This window comes from Aegilops tauschii, chromosome 3 (genome assembly GCF_002575655.3).
Source record: "Aegilops tauschii subsp. strangulata cultivar AL8/78 chromosome 3, Aet v6.0, whole genome shotgun sequence".
NCBI classification, from domain to species: Eukaryota; Viridiplantae; Streptophyta; class Magnoliopsida; order Poales; family Poaceae; genus Aegilops; species Aegilops tauschii.
Genome location: NC_053037.3, coordinates 592,192,669 through 592,208,712, shown reverse-complemented (window position 1 = coordinate 592,208,712; position 16,044 = coordinate 592,192,669). Strand labels below are relative to the sequence as shown.

At 45.9% G+C, this 16,044-nt stretch overlaps 2 protein-coding genes and 1 pseudogene across 6 annotated transcripts; 2 read left to right on the top strand and 1 right to left on the bottom strand.

Moving 5' to 3' along the window:
* Nucleotides 1-227: 227 nt before the first annotated feature.
* Nucleotides 228-1,632, bottom strand: LOC109778462 (glucan endo-1,3-beta-glucosidase GI). Its single transcript, XM_020337020.3, has one exon. It carries the CDS (start codon nt 1,434-1,436, stop codon nt 504-506), a length of 933 nt encoding a protein of 310 aa, XP_020192609.1. The 5' UTR covers nt 1,437-1,632; the 3' UTR covers nt 228-503.
* A 7,074-nt stretch (nt 1,633-8,706) lies between these two features.
* LOC109776960 (G-type lectin S-receptor-like serine/threonine-protein kinase B120) lies at nt 8,707-15,117 on the top strand. Of its 5 annotated transcripts, XM_073511224.1 has the most exons (10): nt 10,546-10,629; nt 10,712-11,625; nt 11,786-12,777; nt 13,235-13,339; nt 13,425-13,606; nt 13,736-13,798; nt 13,883-13,946; nt 14,027-14,264; nt 14,367-14,517; nt 14,597-15,117. In XM_073511224.1, exons 3-10 carry the CDS (start codon nt 11,832-11,834, stop codon nt 14,894-14,896), a joined length of 2,049 nt encoding a protein of 682 aa, XP_073367325.1. In that variant the 5' UTR covers nt 10,546-10,629; nt 10,712-11,625; nt 11,786-11,831; the 3' UTR covers nt 14,897-15,117. The 5 variants fall into 5 exon arrangements, with proteins under 5 accessions (XP_073367323.1, XP_073367325.1, XP_073367324.1 ...); XM_073511222.1 differs by adding an exon at nt 8,707-9,037 and having other exon boundaries at nt 9,879-10,629; nt 10,712-12,777; nt 13,736-13,946; XM_073511223.1 differs by having other exon boundaries at nt 13,736-13,946.
* Nucleotides 9,886-10,504, top strand: LOC120962039 (CST complex subunit STN1-like; annotated as a pseudogene).
* Nucleotides 15,118-16,044: the final 927 nt, after the last annotated feature.

The window sequence follows — 16,044 nt, the reverse complement described above, 5'->3', positions numbered from 1 at the left end:
ATTACAGAATCGCTAATTTACAGCCGGATGAAAACAACTTAACACACAATTGCAGTTCTTTTGCCTTTGCTTTTATAGTACATATAACATATTTCAACTATATTTTTGAACCACATCTTCTTGGATCTATTCCATGCTTTTCAGTGATGTTCCTTCAGTGGGAGACGTGTTTTCGTGGACTCACGGAATCCCTGCACATAAAGCATGCATGGATCACAAAAAATTCATAACTGCCTCAATTTCCTTCTCTTTATTCATGACAGACGATATATAACACCACCTGGAATGGTCGCACTACTCTTGCATGAATCGATGTTCTGAGATGCACTCTCGTTACACTTCACTGGTGCAATACGTGCAGCTTATTTAGGCTGACAATATGTCGACGTGTACGTATATTGTACCCACGTTACACTTCACTCCTGCACTATACGCAGCTTATTTAGGTTGACAGTGCACGTGTGTACGTACGGGCCGGCGCATGTATGGACGACGCAGCCAGACTAATGGAACTGGATGGGGTACGCCGGCGACTTGTCCGGGTTGAACAGCCCGAAGTGCTTCTCGGTCAGCTCCCCGGTCTTGAAGTTCTCGTTGAACATGGCGAAGATGTACGTCTCCAGCAAGCCGGGCCTCTTGGGCGTGCCCCCGCCGACGTGGTCGATCAGCCCCTGGTTGTACGCCCTCGCGTTGTCCGCCGTCGCCGCGAACCCGCTCGCCGACGGCCACCCGCTCTCCGACACCACCACCCTCACCCCCGGCGCGCCGGCCCGCTCCAGCGCCGCCACCAGGGCGTCCACCATGGCGTCGAACAGGCACGTGTAGGTCAGCCCGTTGTTCTGGTCCCGCACCGTGGTGCCCGGCCGGAACGTCGCGTAGTTCAGCTGGATGTCCCGCGGGTTGTCCTTGTAGGCGAAGTAGGGGTACACGTTGGCGAGCAGCGGCGCGCCGGTGCTGGCCAGGAGCCGGGCCACGTCCGTCATGTAGGCCTGCGCGAACACGCCGTTGGACGGCGGGAAGGTGTTGGTCACCGCGTCGAACCGGATCGAGGTGGACACCTTGATGGCGCCGAGGCCGGCGCCATTGAGGGCCGCGTTGAGGTTCCGCATGGCCGGGACGATGTTCTGCGTGTCGCCGCCCAGGACCTCGTTGCCGGCGGCGATGTACTTGATGTTCACGGCCGGGTAGTAGGGCCGCACGTTGTCCCGGACCCAGTTCGCCGCGTTGGAGGCGTTGGCGGCGAGGCTGGCCAGCACGTCGGTGCCGCCGACGTCGAGGATGAGGGCGATGCCTGAGCCGCGGAGCGCGGAGAGGGCCTTGGCGTCGGCGAAGTAGATGCGCATGCCGGTGAGGCCCTTGGACCTGTAGAGCTGCACCACCTCGTTAGCCGGCGGGAGGTTGTTGGCCACCACGCCGTAGCAGACGCCGATCGTCATGGCTAGCTGCGGGATCAAGCAGGTCACAGAATTCTCTGGTTGATGACTTGATACTTTGCTCTCCCTGCTGCCATTAGCTAGGATTATTTATACATGGAGAGATGCATGCATGTGATATGTTTGCATTATTAGACGGTTCCTTATTCCACCATCTCATCGTCGATGATAGGTGCACCCCATCTTTCTAGTTAATTAGGTGTCATCCTAGCCTTAGTATTCCATGATCCATAACGATGAGTAGATGATAGAGGCTGCTATCGTGCCAGATTTTCACTTATAGTTTTATTACACAAAATTGGAAACTTGTTGGACTTTTCGTCGACAACTAGTTGGGTACGTACATACATCAATGTCCATTATTTAGTTCTTGAAAAATCTTTCGTGGACCAAGTCTGGCCGCCTATGCATGTGAGTATAGTAAGCTCATGCTCATGCATGCACAATACTCCGTTGACAATGTTGCAATGGCGGATGAGATCGAATTTAAGTTGACAGTGATGAGCTAGCTGAATCTTACAAGACCCGATCGCCTGCTCACATGATTGGTCGTACTCGTACGTGTCTTTTTCTTGTGTACCTAGTCGTTGATCATTCCACACATGCATCTGTGTGTGCATGCAGCAGCTTGGCGCTGCGTGCACGCCTTGGCCCGGCCGGTCACCCTCATTCCCTCAATCACGTTTAACTTTTTTTTATTGCTTATATTAATACGTGTCGCTAACGAATTATGGAGTGCATTGTGATGATATGCTAGGCCAGCGCTAGCTAGGTGTCAGCCGGCTAGAGCGAGAAAAATAAGCATCCTCTGATGGTGCCCGTTGGATATGACTTACATCACCATCGTAGGGCGTCCAAATCCAATCAGTGCAAAGTAAATCTGGTTGCCGCATTTGGGTCGTGCACGCAATATTGTTGCAACCACTAGTAGGAAAAGGGGCTTTTACCCCGGTTTGTAAGGGCCTTTTGTCCCGGTTTTCGAACCAGGACTAAAGGGTTGTTACTAAAGCCCTAACCCTTTAGTCCCGGTTCTTACACTAACCGGGACAGAAGGTCCTCCACGTGCCCGCTGCTGCCAGCCCAGGTAGGGGGCCTTTGGTCCCGGTTGGTGCCACCAACCAGGACCAATAGGCAGGGTCTTTTGTCCCGGTTGGTGCCAATAGGCATCCACGCATCAGCATTTCAGGGGCTGGGGTTTTTGTTTGTTTTTTTAAAGGGGGGGTTGGGGGGTTAATTTAGGTGTTTCATATATTGTGTTAGCTAGCTAATTAATAGAGAGAAGTGTCCTCTCTTATCTTTGTGCTTGGTCGACGCTACGTACTATATATGTATGGAGAGGACTAGACACGCTAGCTAGTAATCAAATGAAGGAAACAGAAGATCGTCATGAACATATGCATACAGAGAGAAGTGATATCGACCACCTCTCCTTCTCCGAGAGATTGGTCGAACAACAAGTTCTCGTATATCTATCCGACACTACCGGCTACATATATACAATACTTATCTCTTACAATACAATCTCCCAATTAAATTGTAAGAACACAGGGTCCACATAGTATTCTCCGTTTTCAGCGATCACGTGGTCAAGGAAGAATGCCGCCAATTCCTCTTGAATTCCTCGCATACGATCTGGTGCTAGGAGTTCATCCCGCTTCCGAAACATCTAATTTGAAGAAGGGGGTCAATACATATATATATGAATAAATGAAACTCAACACAAATGATGGTAATAAAATAAAATTGTGAATATTATTGCTTACGCACTTCATATTGTTCTTCAGAGTAGCCCCGCTCACGGGTCGTGTAGCGGATGGACTCGCAAACGTAGTATCCACAGTAATTATTCCCGGGTTCCTGCCACAACCACTTTACAAGAAATAGAGGTCAATCAAACTGATAAGCAAGCATGCTAAATGGTATTGATAAAACTAGCGCTTGAATCACTAGGAGATGCGCGGAACATGCTACTATAGTACTTACTTTCGGGTGTTTAAATTGCAGCTTCTTCGGCAGTCCCGGAGCTTTTGTGGTGAATTTTCTCCAAACCCTGCCAGACAAAGAAAACAATTACTTGATATCAGGAAATGAACAAAGTTGCTGATATGGTGGATAATGATCGATTTAACTTACTTCTCGAGCATTTGAGTCATGTTCTCATAGTCCTGGGGATCTTTTCGTCTCGAGTCTAAGACGGTTACTACTCCCTGCTCAAGCTTAATCTCTAGGAGAATATAGTGGAAGCTGCGCATGCATGCATAAGTCATCAATTACATTACCATAACCTGGAATAATAAGGGAAACCGAATATGCACAAGACAGTAACACTCACTTGAAGTTGTAAGGAAAGAGTATTATATCTTTGTTTTGATTTAATACCAACGATTGTAGCAAGTTGGCCTCGGCTTCTTTGGGATGTTTTCAACCGTATATGCATCTATGAGATTTGTGTTAATGAACCCAATATTACCGATTTGTCTTTTCTTCAATTCGGCGATCTTCAATCTGCATAATATAGTGAGGATAATTATAAATACATGCAATGAAAGAGCTGACCTATATAGAGAGACTTAATGACAGAAGTAGTACTACTTACAGACAGTAGCAAGTGATCGTTGTTTTATCGAGGGCCTTTTGATTGTAAAACTGGAAGAAATCCTCAAATAGAACATTCAGCAGTTCAATTCCAACGAGGTCATGCTCCGGTTTAACTCTCAGCGTCAAAGTACTCGTCCCATCAGACTCTCTGCAGGTTTTCATGTACCAATCATGTAATCTTCGCATCATCGTTGTTAGAGATCTTTCATCTTTGACGAGAGGCTTCCCGTAAAGGTATTTGTGTTCGTCCACCTCCATGATTTCATAATGTACATCGTCGGGCAGGTAATCTCCAAGATTGCTATAACCGGGCACCATCCTCGGATCATTAGCGACGATGTCTTTTGACACCTTGAGCGGGGGGCACGATTGGTTCGCTTGTTCGCCGAGCTGGGCAATTTTTTTCCCAGCTCATCGTTCTTTTAACCTTTGATCACTGACAGTACTTCCCGACCGCTCCGCTTCGGCATATGTCTTTGCAAGAATGCGCTCATAGTTGCCTCTCGGCGGAGACTTTGGTGGTTTTGTCAGGGCAGCCAGAGTGCGCTTTGCTTTCACCGGATCTACCTTCTCCTCCGGAGGTGGATGTTTCTTTGCTTTCACCCCTTCAAAGAAGTTTGTCACTTCGGCTCGCACGATCTTCCTGGTTTCCTCCTCGGTCCTCTCGTATGGTAACTTCTCTGGAGTCTTCAAAGAAGGACCGAATCTGTATTGCCTCCCGCCTCTGGCAGCTGTACTGCTAGACGCCGGCAGAGCAGACGGAGCGGCTGCGGCTGTCTTCTTTCCTTGCTTACGAGGCGGAGGAGAAGGACTACGACGCGCCGGAGCAGCTGCAGTGGTGGCGGGTCTCTTCCGCCCTTGCTGACGAGGCGGAGAAGGAGGAGGCTGGCTGCTGTGGCGCGCCGGCGCAGGCGGAGAAGGAGGCGGAGTGCCACCACGCGCCGGAGAAGGAGGCTGAGTGCCCTGATCACTCGCCGGAGAAGGAGGCGGAGGAGGAGGCGGAGTGCCGCCACGCGCCGGAGAAGGAGGCTGAGTGCCCTGATCACTCGCCGGAGGAGGAGGCGGAGGAGGAGGCGGACTGCCCTTACTCGCCGGAGCCATCCAGTTCGGAAGGTTGATGAGCTCCTTCCGCCATAGGCACGGAGTCTTCAGAGCTAAACCCAGCCGAGTCTCCCCTTCACCGGTAGGGTGGTCAAGCTGGAAGTCCTCAAATCCCTCCGTTATTTCATCCACCATCACCCTAGCATATCCTTCTGGAATCGGCCGGCAATGGTAGGTTGCGCCGGGTTCAGGAGGTAAAACAGAGCCAACAGCCGCCTTGACTTTGAAGTTCTGCCATTGCGCCATAGACAGGACGAGGGCCGACGGGGGCGGATACCAGAACCATCGCACTATGTAATAAGAAGGAATAATAAAAGTAACAAAATTAGACAAGTAACTATCTAAAGTAAGAATTTTTTTCCTTTCAGAAAGAAGATAAGAACAAGAGGCTCCACGGTGGTGCTGGCGACGAGATCGGCGCGGGCGATCGACGGCGGTGAAGATGGGGACGGGACGTGACGGACCGCTAAACCTAGACAAATCTCGGGGAAAATGGAGCTCGGAGGTTGAGTTTCGAGAGGAGAAAGATTAACTAGTGTGGCTCAGACATTTCATCGCACACCTCATGTGCATAGGAGGTGAGCTAGAGCACCCAAATGCCCTCCCCTCGCCGGCCAGAAAAAATAGAGCACTGTGGAGTGCTCTGCTGTGGCGATGGGATATATATAGGGAACTCTTTGGTCCCGGTTCGTGGCACCAACCGGGACCAAAGGCCTTTGGTCCCGGTTGGTGGCACCAACCGGGACCAATGCCCCCTTTCGTCCCGGTTGGTGGCACCAACCGGGACCAAAGGCCTTGTGCTGCCCCGCGTCAAAAGTTTAGTCCCACCTCGCTAGTTGAGAGGGCTCGAGAGTGGTTTATAAGCGCATCTGCGCCCACCCTCTCGAGCTCCTCTCAACAGCAGGCTTTCGGGCCTAACCGTTATCTTTGCCTGTGGGGCCTACTGGGCCTTCTGCGGGCCTGAATCCTGGCCCACGGATGGGTTTCAAGTCGTATTCAGGCCGTGGTGGCCTAGTAGGTGGCATAATTTTTTTCTCTGTTTTTCGTTTTCTCTTTTGCTTTATTTGTTTTGTTTTGTTTCTACTTACAACAAAAAACTTATTTATTTTATTTCTAATTACTTATGTATTTTACTTTAATTATTTTATTTTTATTTATTTTACTGCTGCTATTTTTATTTATTTTACTGCTGCTATTTTTATTTAATTTATTAAGGTTTATTTATTTTAGTTACTATAGTTTATTTTATTTTATTTTATTAAGGTTTATTAATTTTTATTTATTTTATTAAGGTTTATTTATTTTATTTACTATAAAAAATGAACATAGATGCGCTTATAGAGGAAATTCAACCTAAATTCATAATAAATTTCTATGAAATTTACTGTGAATTTAGGTCAAATTCCCTGTATAAGGGCATCTATTTTCACTTTAAGAGAAGCTCAACAAGGCAGAGAGGGACGGACTTATAAACTGGTGTGAGCGCCCTTCGGTTGGCGAGGTGGGACTAAACACTGGCCGCAACTAGGACCAGCCCTTTAGTCCCGGTTTGTGGTATGAACCGGGACTAAAGGGTGGTGGGCCAGGAGCGTGGCCCATTGGTCCCGATTTGTCCCACCAACCGGGACCAAAGGGTCCGAACGAACCGGGACCAATGCCCCCACGAGGCCCGGCAGGCCCCTGGCCGCACGAACCGGGACCAATGCTCACATTAGTCCCGGTTCATGACTGAACCGGGACTAATGTGAATATTGCCCTGTGACCAAAGCCCAGTTTTCTACTAGTGAACTGGTTACATCAAGTCGCTAGGTGTAGGTCAATCTTAGAAAAGAAGTCACTAGGTAGGCCGGCCACAAAGAGAAAAGAAGGGTAGAGCGAGAGGGCAACAAAGACAAAGAGATTTGAAGGTCGTTTCTACAAAATTATGGCTGTCCGTTTCAAGAAAAACAAAAAAACAAAATTATGGCTGTTAATCTTGCAGAAAACCCCTTCCACTTCGCCCCTTGTGCGACTTCAGGTTCCACTATGGCAAATCACGTTCTGGTGCAAGGAATTTGGACTCGTACGAACCCACATGCCAAGTTTAGGGCTCCTTTGATTCAAAGGAATTTTATAGGATTTCTGAAGGATTGAAATCCTTAGGATTCTTTCCTATGTTGGTCCTTTGATTTATAGAATTGGATTCTATAGGAATTTTTTCTATGAAATCTTACTACATTTCATAGGAAATCTAACATCCACCCCAACCTCTTTTTATAATTCTTTTGTTTTTCCTGTGGCATCAAACATTCATTGCTAATCCTATAGGATTCAACTGGGCATTCCACTCCAACCCTATAATTTTCCTATTCCTACATTTTCAAAATCCTACGAATCAAAGAGGCCCTTAGTTTGCGACCAAAGTGTTCTCATGTGACAAGTTCATTGACCGCGAGTGCTATAGACATGGGCCTAGTGCTAGGTAGATGCCCCCTTTGTCCGCAAGAGTGGCAAAACCAGTCATGGAAGGAAATGCATCCTGTCCGATTTGTGGCCACATGGTGCAGATAGGTACTTCTTGGCATCGGTATCACACTCGACAAACCTGACCTCGCCCCCATGGCCAAATTTGGATCCTTTGCACTCTTTGTCGGTGCCACCGGATGAACCCTATAAATCAGGGTAAAGGAGGAGGTCATGCAGATTCCTTAATAAACAAGAAATTTTTTTGGGGGGGGGGGGGGGGGGGGGGGTGGGGGGGTGAGTGGGTCTCGCCGTCTCTCGCAATATGAGGTGAAGGACGAGACAGAGGATAGCATATTGGGGAGACCGTGAAACAAGAGAAGTGCCGAATGAAATAGGGCCTTAACCGGTTGACAAAGCATGCTCAGGGGATATAAATTAATGGTTTGATTGTTTTAAGAGGTTAGTTGTACCAAAAGAGTTGTTTATTTTAGTAAAAAAATAGTTTAGAGGGGGTGCATCTCCAGAGTGAGAAAGGTTGGGTGAAAGTAGTTTGGGGGTGGATATTTAAAGTTGAGCCCGGGCTCATGTAGCCCGATTGAAAAAAAATTCAAAAAAGTACCAAAACATTTCTACAATATCTGAATGTTTTTGACAGGTAACATGTGTCTTTTTTTTTTGCGAATAAACATGTGTCTGACAGTGTGCACATTCTCATCAACAAACGACATTCATAGTGGTCTGCGGGAAAAAGCCGATGCTCTAGCATGCTTTAAAAATAGCATTTCTAGAGCATTGACGTTTTCTTCTGCGCATGGCAATACAAAAATCATTTGTCCATAAAAATGTGCATGATAGTCAGGGCACATACCTGTTTATATTGTAAAAAAATAACTTCTGAAATTGCTCTGCTATTCTTTTCGATTTTTTCCCAACCATTTTTTTTTAACTTCTCCCTACCAGTTTGGGCACCAAATTGTTTTTTTAAGGGTTGGGCTCTGCCCCCCGCGGATCCCTGGGCTAAACCTGAAGCTGCTTTCCCTTCTGGCCCAGGTAGTCCCTTGAAGCGCATTCAACTGGCCCATACACACACTCGGCTGATGCATCCGAATCGGAAGCCAGCCCAGTACGCCCAGCGCAGCTCCTTTCTGCAATTCTGCTCCCAGCACAGCGCCGGCCTGTACCTCTGAAGTCTGAACCCTACCGCCAACGGTGCGGCGCGCGGCCGGCCGGAGCCTAGCCTCGCCGGCGTGCCGGCGCCGCCACTAGACGCTGTCCGCCGCAATCCCGCACCATCCAGTGCTCACTCCCCCGTGCCCCGCGCGTCGTCAAGACCGTGTCGGCCGCTCGGAGCCCGTGAATTGCCTCGCCCGGTCGTCCTCGGGGCTCAGGCTGTCCAGGCCTCTCCACTTCCACGGGCAGGCGTCTGCTGTGTCTACTGTAAATTCCAGAGCAAGGGCAAGGTGAATTTTATTCATTTGAATTCGTGTATTGCAAACATTTTGATTTTGTTGCGCCCACTGAAAAAAGAAGAAGGATACACATCGATTCAGTGCTGTACTGTAACATTAGCTTGTCACCTTCAGTCATTCTGTGACTTAGCATTAGCCTGTAGCTGCCCACGATGCATGATTCAGTACACGTTTGGTTCTGTAACTGCTACAAGCAGAGCTCTATGTATCCCTGTTCTGAACTTCAATGAATTCAAGTCAACCGTTCACCCTGTGTGTTAGATTTATCAGTGTGCGGTTTCCTTGAAAAATTGCGTGCTGGTTTTCTCCCCACACTGATCTGCTTCTCACGATGCGGCGGCTCAGGACTGGAGCATCACCATGGTTTGCTGCAGAATCTGAAACCTCGCGTTTAACTCTGTTTGAATAATATTATCTTTTGTTATTCGTAATTTTGGTCATGTTTATCTATTTTTCTGGATCGTTAAATGTCGATTTCTAATTCTACCATAGCTGTGCAATTGAGCTATTGGGATAATTTTCTGGTTTGTTATAAGCGTTAAACTTTTAGCCCGGCCTGCTTGAATCCTGGCTCCGCCAATAATTTATAAAGCTTTTTGCTTAACTTTTCATCATGTGTGTTAAACTATTGAGCTTCTATGCCGTGATATGGGATGCGTTTCTGGTTAGTTATAAGCACTAAACTTTTAGCCCGGGCTTGCTTGAATCCTGGCTCTGCCAATCATATATATAGCTTTTTTGTTTATATTTTCCTCATGTATGATGAAAATGTCAAGCTCTAGTTAGATCTCTTCTCTGAACTTCATTGCCTCATGTCATTGGTTGTATGCAGGCTCATCATGGACTCCCTTCATCATGTGCACATCAAACTTCTGGCTGCCGACCTTCTCACGCTGACTCCCCAACATACATCGCCTCCTTCCTTTGTTCGCTGTGGCCATACAGTTGCTCGTGCCGAGGTTGTCGGGGTCGTTGTTTCACGTGACCGCAGGGAGAAGTTTCTGCGCTTCCTGGTTGATGATGGCACTGCTGTGTGCCATGTGTCCTGTGGCTGAACCACCAGTACCTGAATGCAAACAGTTCATCCGATTCTGATCCAACTGGAGAGATGGCATCGAAAATGTCGGAGGTGGTACGCCTGGGCACCCTGTTGAGGGTTCGTGGGAGGATTGTCATGTACCGTGGTGCAATTCAGATTGCTGCTAGAGACGTGGTTCTAGAGGAGGACCCTAATGTGGAGGTTCTACATTGGTTACAGTGCATTCACATGGCCAAGGAATGTTATGATTTGCCACTACCTTCTGCTTGAGGTGTGCCTTGGAGGATCTCATGCTCTGTAATGATCCCAAATTGTACGGTGTTTCTTTCTGTGATTACTGTTGAACCAACTTCTTCTAATGCGATCCAGCGTGTGTACGGCAAACATTGTTAATTAAATGCCTTTTTTGGTCGACTGCATTTGATTTACTTCATTTAAGCATTAGGGTCAGTTTGCAACTGCCTTATAAGGTCTAATGCAGAGGCTCCTAGTGATAGCACACTGCAATTGGGTGAAGTAATGTGTGGATTCCTGACACTGAATGGTACTGCAGCTACTCACTCATTTTAGTTTTTGTTTGATGATGTAAATGCTTGGTTAACAAATATGGATCGTCCATCTTGCAGGTATACCTGGTTTCATAAATTTAAATTCTTGTTTCAGAGGTCAATATATCCTGCAACAACGGTAAGTTCCCAGCTGCACATGAAAAAATATCAGCAGTGACATTATCAACTGCTAATGGGACTTAGCAGGGCCAAAGCCAAGTGTGTAGGTGCAACTTCTTATTGCAATATGAATGCCCATGGACAGAAAATTGGAAGAAAGGTACTGAAAATCTTATTGAGTACAGAGAAAGCTCGTTTAATGCCTTATTCTCAAGGGTTTTCTTTGCCAAGATAAAGATGCATCTTATGACTTACACGTGCAAAAGTCAAGACTGAGAGAGTCCACATGATGGCCCCTTGAAACCCCAAGTTGAAGTCAAATGTGATTTTTCTACGAAGATAGGCAGTGAAGTGTCGACAGAGGACAGCTTTTCAAGTACCGCATTGTTGGAGTGGTGGAATGGATCCAAGTATATCACTATCAGCTTCTTGAGAGTGGTAAATGACAGGAAGGTGTTGTACCTTTCTGGCATTTACAACTTTGAAGTTGATACGATGATGATGATAGTATTAGGACCCATTCTACCACTGGAACCATGCAGTATTTGAAAAACTGTCCCTCTGTTCACACTTCATTAGCTGTCTGTCTCAAGTTCTTAACTATTGCCTTGACTAAAATGGAACAGCAGTTCACCTATTTCAATTGTAAGTTTAGTTTTTGTAGTTCATTGTCGATTTTCCTCAATCTTCTCCACCCAATCTTATCACCTTCTCTGATCCTGCTGTAAGCATGCACCTTCCTACTCTACACTTGATCATCATCACGCTCCTGATTCCTTGGCCCTTCAGTTCAGTGCTTCTCTGCGCACCTGACAGCGTGCTTGTCCCTGGCATGGGTCTTACTCCTGGAAAAACTCTCACCTCGGATCAAGGTTCGTTCGCCTTAGGCTTCTTTACCCCCTCAAACTCAACTAAAAATATGTATGTTGGCATATGGTTCAACGATATCCCATTGCACACTGTTGTCTGGGTTGCCAACCGCGATAATCCGATCACCGATGCTTCATCCGCGGTGCTTTCTATGACCAACAGCTCGAGCCTTGTGTTGTCTCAAACCAATGGCCGCCACATACTTTGGATGGCAAACACAATTACTGGCAGCAACTCTTCAGCCAAACTTCTCAACAGTGGCAATCTTGTAGTCCTATCATCAGACGGTGCCATGTTATGGCAGAGCTTCAAAAACCCAAGCGACGTCGTCCTTCCTGGCATGCCCATGCGGACGACCCACAAGACACACCCACCATGGCGGATGATCTCTTGGAAGGGCCCTGAAGACCCTTCAACAGGCAGGTTCTCTGGTGGGAACGACCTTGACACTCCCCTACAGTTCTTCGTCTGGGATGGGTCAGTGCCATACTTCCGTGCCACTGTGTGGAACGGATATGTATCCTCCAACGTGGGCCTCCAGACCGTTAGTCCACTCATGTATTTGACAGTTAACAAGGGCACCGATGGTGAGGCCTATGCAACATTTGGACTATCAGATGGCTCCTCCAGGATAATTTACAAGGTTGACTACTCCGGAAAGACAATGCTGTTGAGATGGAATACCAGCTTGACAGATTGGACCGCCGTTGAACAGTTGCCAGCTTACCAGTGCAATCTCTATGGATATTGTGGTGCATATGGCTACTGCGACAACACAGAGGCAACTCCCACATGCAAGTGCCTTGATGGATTTGACCCTAGTAACAAAACAGAGTGGGTTAGAGGCAATTTTTCTCATGGTTGCCGGCGAAAGGAGGAACTGCAGTGTGGTGGAGAGGACAGTTTCTTGACCTTGCCAGCAATGAAGGTGCCAGACAAATTTGTACGCCTATGGAATAAAAGCTATGATGACTGTGCAGTTGAGTGCAGCAAAAATTGCTCATGTTTAGCGTATGCTTATGCTAATCTAAGCACCAGCAACATTGATGGGGATGCAACAAGGTGCCTGCTGTGGACCGGGGAGCTGATTGACGTGGAGAAGGGTGGCGCCGTCGGCAATGAGAACCTGTATCTCCGGCTTACTGCCTTGTCAAGTACATTCCTCTTTCTATTGCTCTTGTTTATGTCCATGAATGTTTCAGTTTAAGAATTTGCGTGTAACATAAGAAGCAGAGCATGACAACTTGCTGCTTTAACTTGCTAATAAATTGTGAGTTGCTGACACTTTGGCTCCACCACTACAGGCAGCAAAATCACTAGAGGGCATTAATTCTCAGAATCCTAACATGCTAAACCGAAAACCTATGCTTTCAGTATTCAAACTATTCGACAGTATGTGCTATCTCCATGATGTTGTCATTTTGTTCGTGTTTGTACCATGTATATATGTCAATGCATTTAATATGCCAAAATGGCGGTACAGGTAGTGAGCCCAAGTGCACATCTAAAACATTCCTGATGCAATTAGCTAGGTTACTCGTGATACTTAGATAACACTATTAAAGTAAAGTTTTGCAATAAATTAAACCTCATAGCATCGTTCCTTTTCAGGCAAAGGGCGAAAGAGCATCGTAATAAAAGTTATACCAGCAATTTCAGCAATTGTGTTGCTGATACTTCTATTGGCATGCCTTGTATGGTTCCGCAAGTTTAAAGGTAGTCCATTGATTTAATTCTTGAAGCAGTTTGGAGGACACATATTGTGGCCTTTTTAAGATGACAAACATGATATTTCTCTTAGGCAAACATGACAAAAAAGGAAGACTGAAGAGACTGATGATGGGGGATTTGCGCATTAGTGATGGACTTGGAGAGGAGACTCATGAATTTCCGTTTATTAGCTTTGAGGAAATAGTCGATGCAACAAACAACTTCTCTATGTACAATTTACTCGGAGAAGGCGGCTTTGGCAAAGTTTACAAGGTAAATATAAACTCTACAGTGTGCCCCTAATTGCATCGACATATGAAAATTTTGCCACTTGTTGCTGTGATTGAAAACTGAACCATACTATTTTGTAACCTTAATTTTCTCCCCGTTGCTATAATGCAGGGGCTCTTACATGGCAACAAAGAAGTTGCTGTTAAAAGGCTGAGTAGAGGTTCTAGGCAGGGGGTAATAGAATTCAGGAATGAAGTAGTTGTGATTGCTAAACTACAACACAAAAACCTTGTAAGGCTTCTCTGTTATTGTGTGCAGGGCGATGAAAAGCTACTTATTTATGAGTATCTACCAAACAAAAGCCTGGACATCTTCCTTTTCAGTATGTTCTGACCACAAATTAATCAGTCCAAAATCATTTGATGCCACATCTGAAATCATAATCCCATACTATTATTGCAGATTCTGAAAAGAAGCCAATGCTTCATTGGCCGGCACGATTCAATATATTAAAAGGAGTGGCTAGAGGGCTACTCTATCTCCATCAAGATTCAAGACTGATGATAATTCATAGGGATCTCAAAACAAGCAACATTTTGCTAGATGGAGACATGAATCCCAAGATATCTGATTTTGGCATGGCAAGAATCTTTGGTGGAGACGAGCAACAAGCAAACACTAACCGAGTTGTCGGAACATAGTAAGTAGGATTACTATCTTGCGTGTAGTTATTCATTAAAGTCATACATAGTTAAACTCAACTCGAAACATGCAAGTCTTGCTGATGATATGGTTTATCCAGCGGTTATATGTCTCCGGAATATGCAATGGAAGGCCTCTTTTCTGTGAAGTCTGATGTCTATAGCTTCGGGGTATTGCTCTTGGAAACTGTAAGTGGTCTAAGGATAAGCTCAATGCAGAACATCAAGGAGTTCCCCAACCTTATAATATATGTAAGATTATGATTTACCATAGCAATGTCCGGAATGCCTTGACCACATGACTTAAATTCTTTTGATTCAATTTATTCAGGCATGGAGTCTATGGAGGGAAGGGCTGGCAAAAGATCTTGTGGATCCATCTGTTTCAGAGAGCTGCTCAGATGAAGAAGTTTTGTGTTGCATTCATGTCGGGCTCTTGTGTGTTCAGGATGACCCGGATGCGAGACCACCAATGTCAGCTATTTTAACAACCTTGGAGAGTAGAAGCACACCACTTGCAACGCCTGATAAGCCGCTGTATTTTTCTCGGAGAAATAAGGTAGCAAAGAGAGCAGACTACAGCCAGGACTCTGTGGATACGGAGACTCTTACAGTAGTAGAGGGGCGGTAGGGTCTAAATTATTTAGCTGCCACCGCAATCACACGCACTGGAGTTCTCCTTTGATGTGGCATGGTATGCCTTAAAGAAATTCTTGTTGTATTTGTATTTTCCTCTGGGGTTCCACTGTGAAGTCTGGACTCTGGACAATTACAGTTTCTATGTCGTGACGAGTACAGAATATTTATTTTATGGTAAAAAAAGACGGAAGTAACAAAGATTTTCCCTTATAAGAGATACAGAAGAAAGGCTGGATGTGTTTCTGGATGCTGATGTTGTGGCCGCCTGATATGTTTTATCCGGTTACTCTTGCTGACGGTATTCTGGAGCTAATCAGTACGGCTACTAGTGCTGTTATCCATGACATGAGGTTGTTAGCGTTGAAGTTTGTTTGAGTTTCCTTTATTATTCATGTAATTGAGCCTCTAATACGCCGGCTCACGCTATCACGCGATCTGTGGAGCATGATGCCATTATTTCATATTTTCCATCACAAATCTTTATTTTGGTTGTGTGTTCTTTTGGGCATAAGCATCAAACCAAATCTTATATCCCCGGCAGGCGACAATTTCAGGGGCTGGGTAAACAAAATCTTAATACCAAGACAACAATAATCTGATTAACCAATCTTATATCTCAGGCAAAAAAGTTGATTGGAAAACCGGTCTTGAATCCTGGCACTAAGTATTTTTCATTAACATAACACTAACTGGCTTCAATTGAATTCAAAACAAAGTTTGTACCAAGGATAATTTAAAGTGAAACACAGCTGAATTTCATAACTAGAAGATTCAACAAAAAGTTTAATTTTATAATTTGGCGGGGGCGGTGCGGAAGCGTACCCCTTATAACACAAATTATGGCGTCCACTCTCCCACGAATGGAAAATGGTAGATCAACGCGCTCACTATGTGCAATGTGAACCGTTGATGTAGGCCATGAGCCTTTTTCTTAATCAACCCCCCCCCCCCTCCCCCCCCCCCCCCCCCGCCCCCACAAACTTTATTCAATAGATATAATAAATACATCACCAATGAGTAGGGCTACAATTTCATTCGAAGGTTTCTCAAACCAATCAAAAATCGATGAAATTCTAGTGAACCCAATCAGTTCATGAGCTACCTTATTTGCTTCTCTATTACAATGTTCGAATCTAGAAA

Coding starts and splice junctions, on each gene's coding strand:
- LOC109778462 (XM_020337020.3), bottom strand. CDS start 1,436: ATGACGATCGGCGTCTGCTACGGCGTGGTGGCCAACAACCTCCCGCCG.
- LOC109776960 (XM_073511222.1), top strand. CDS start 11,484: ATGCACCTTCCTACTCTACACTTGATCATCATCACGCTCCTGATTCCT. Junction 13,607..13,735: donor GCTTTGGCAAAGTTTACAAG/GTAAATATAAAC, acceptor GCTATAATGCAG/GGGCTCTTACATGGCAACAA. Junction 14,518..14,596: donor TCCCCAACCTTATAATATAT/GTAAGATTATGA, acceptor CAATTTATTCAG/GCATGGAGTCTATGGAGGGA.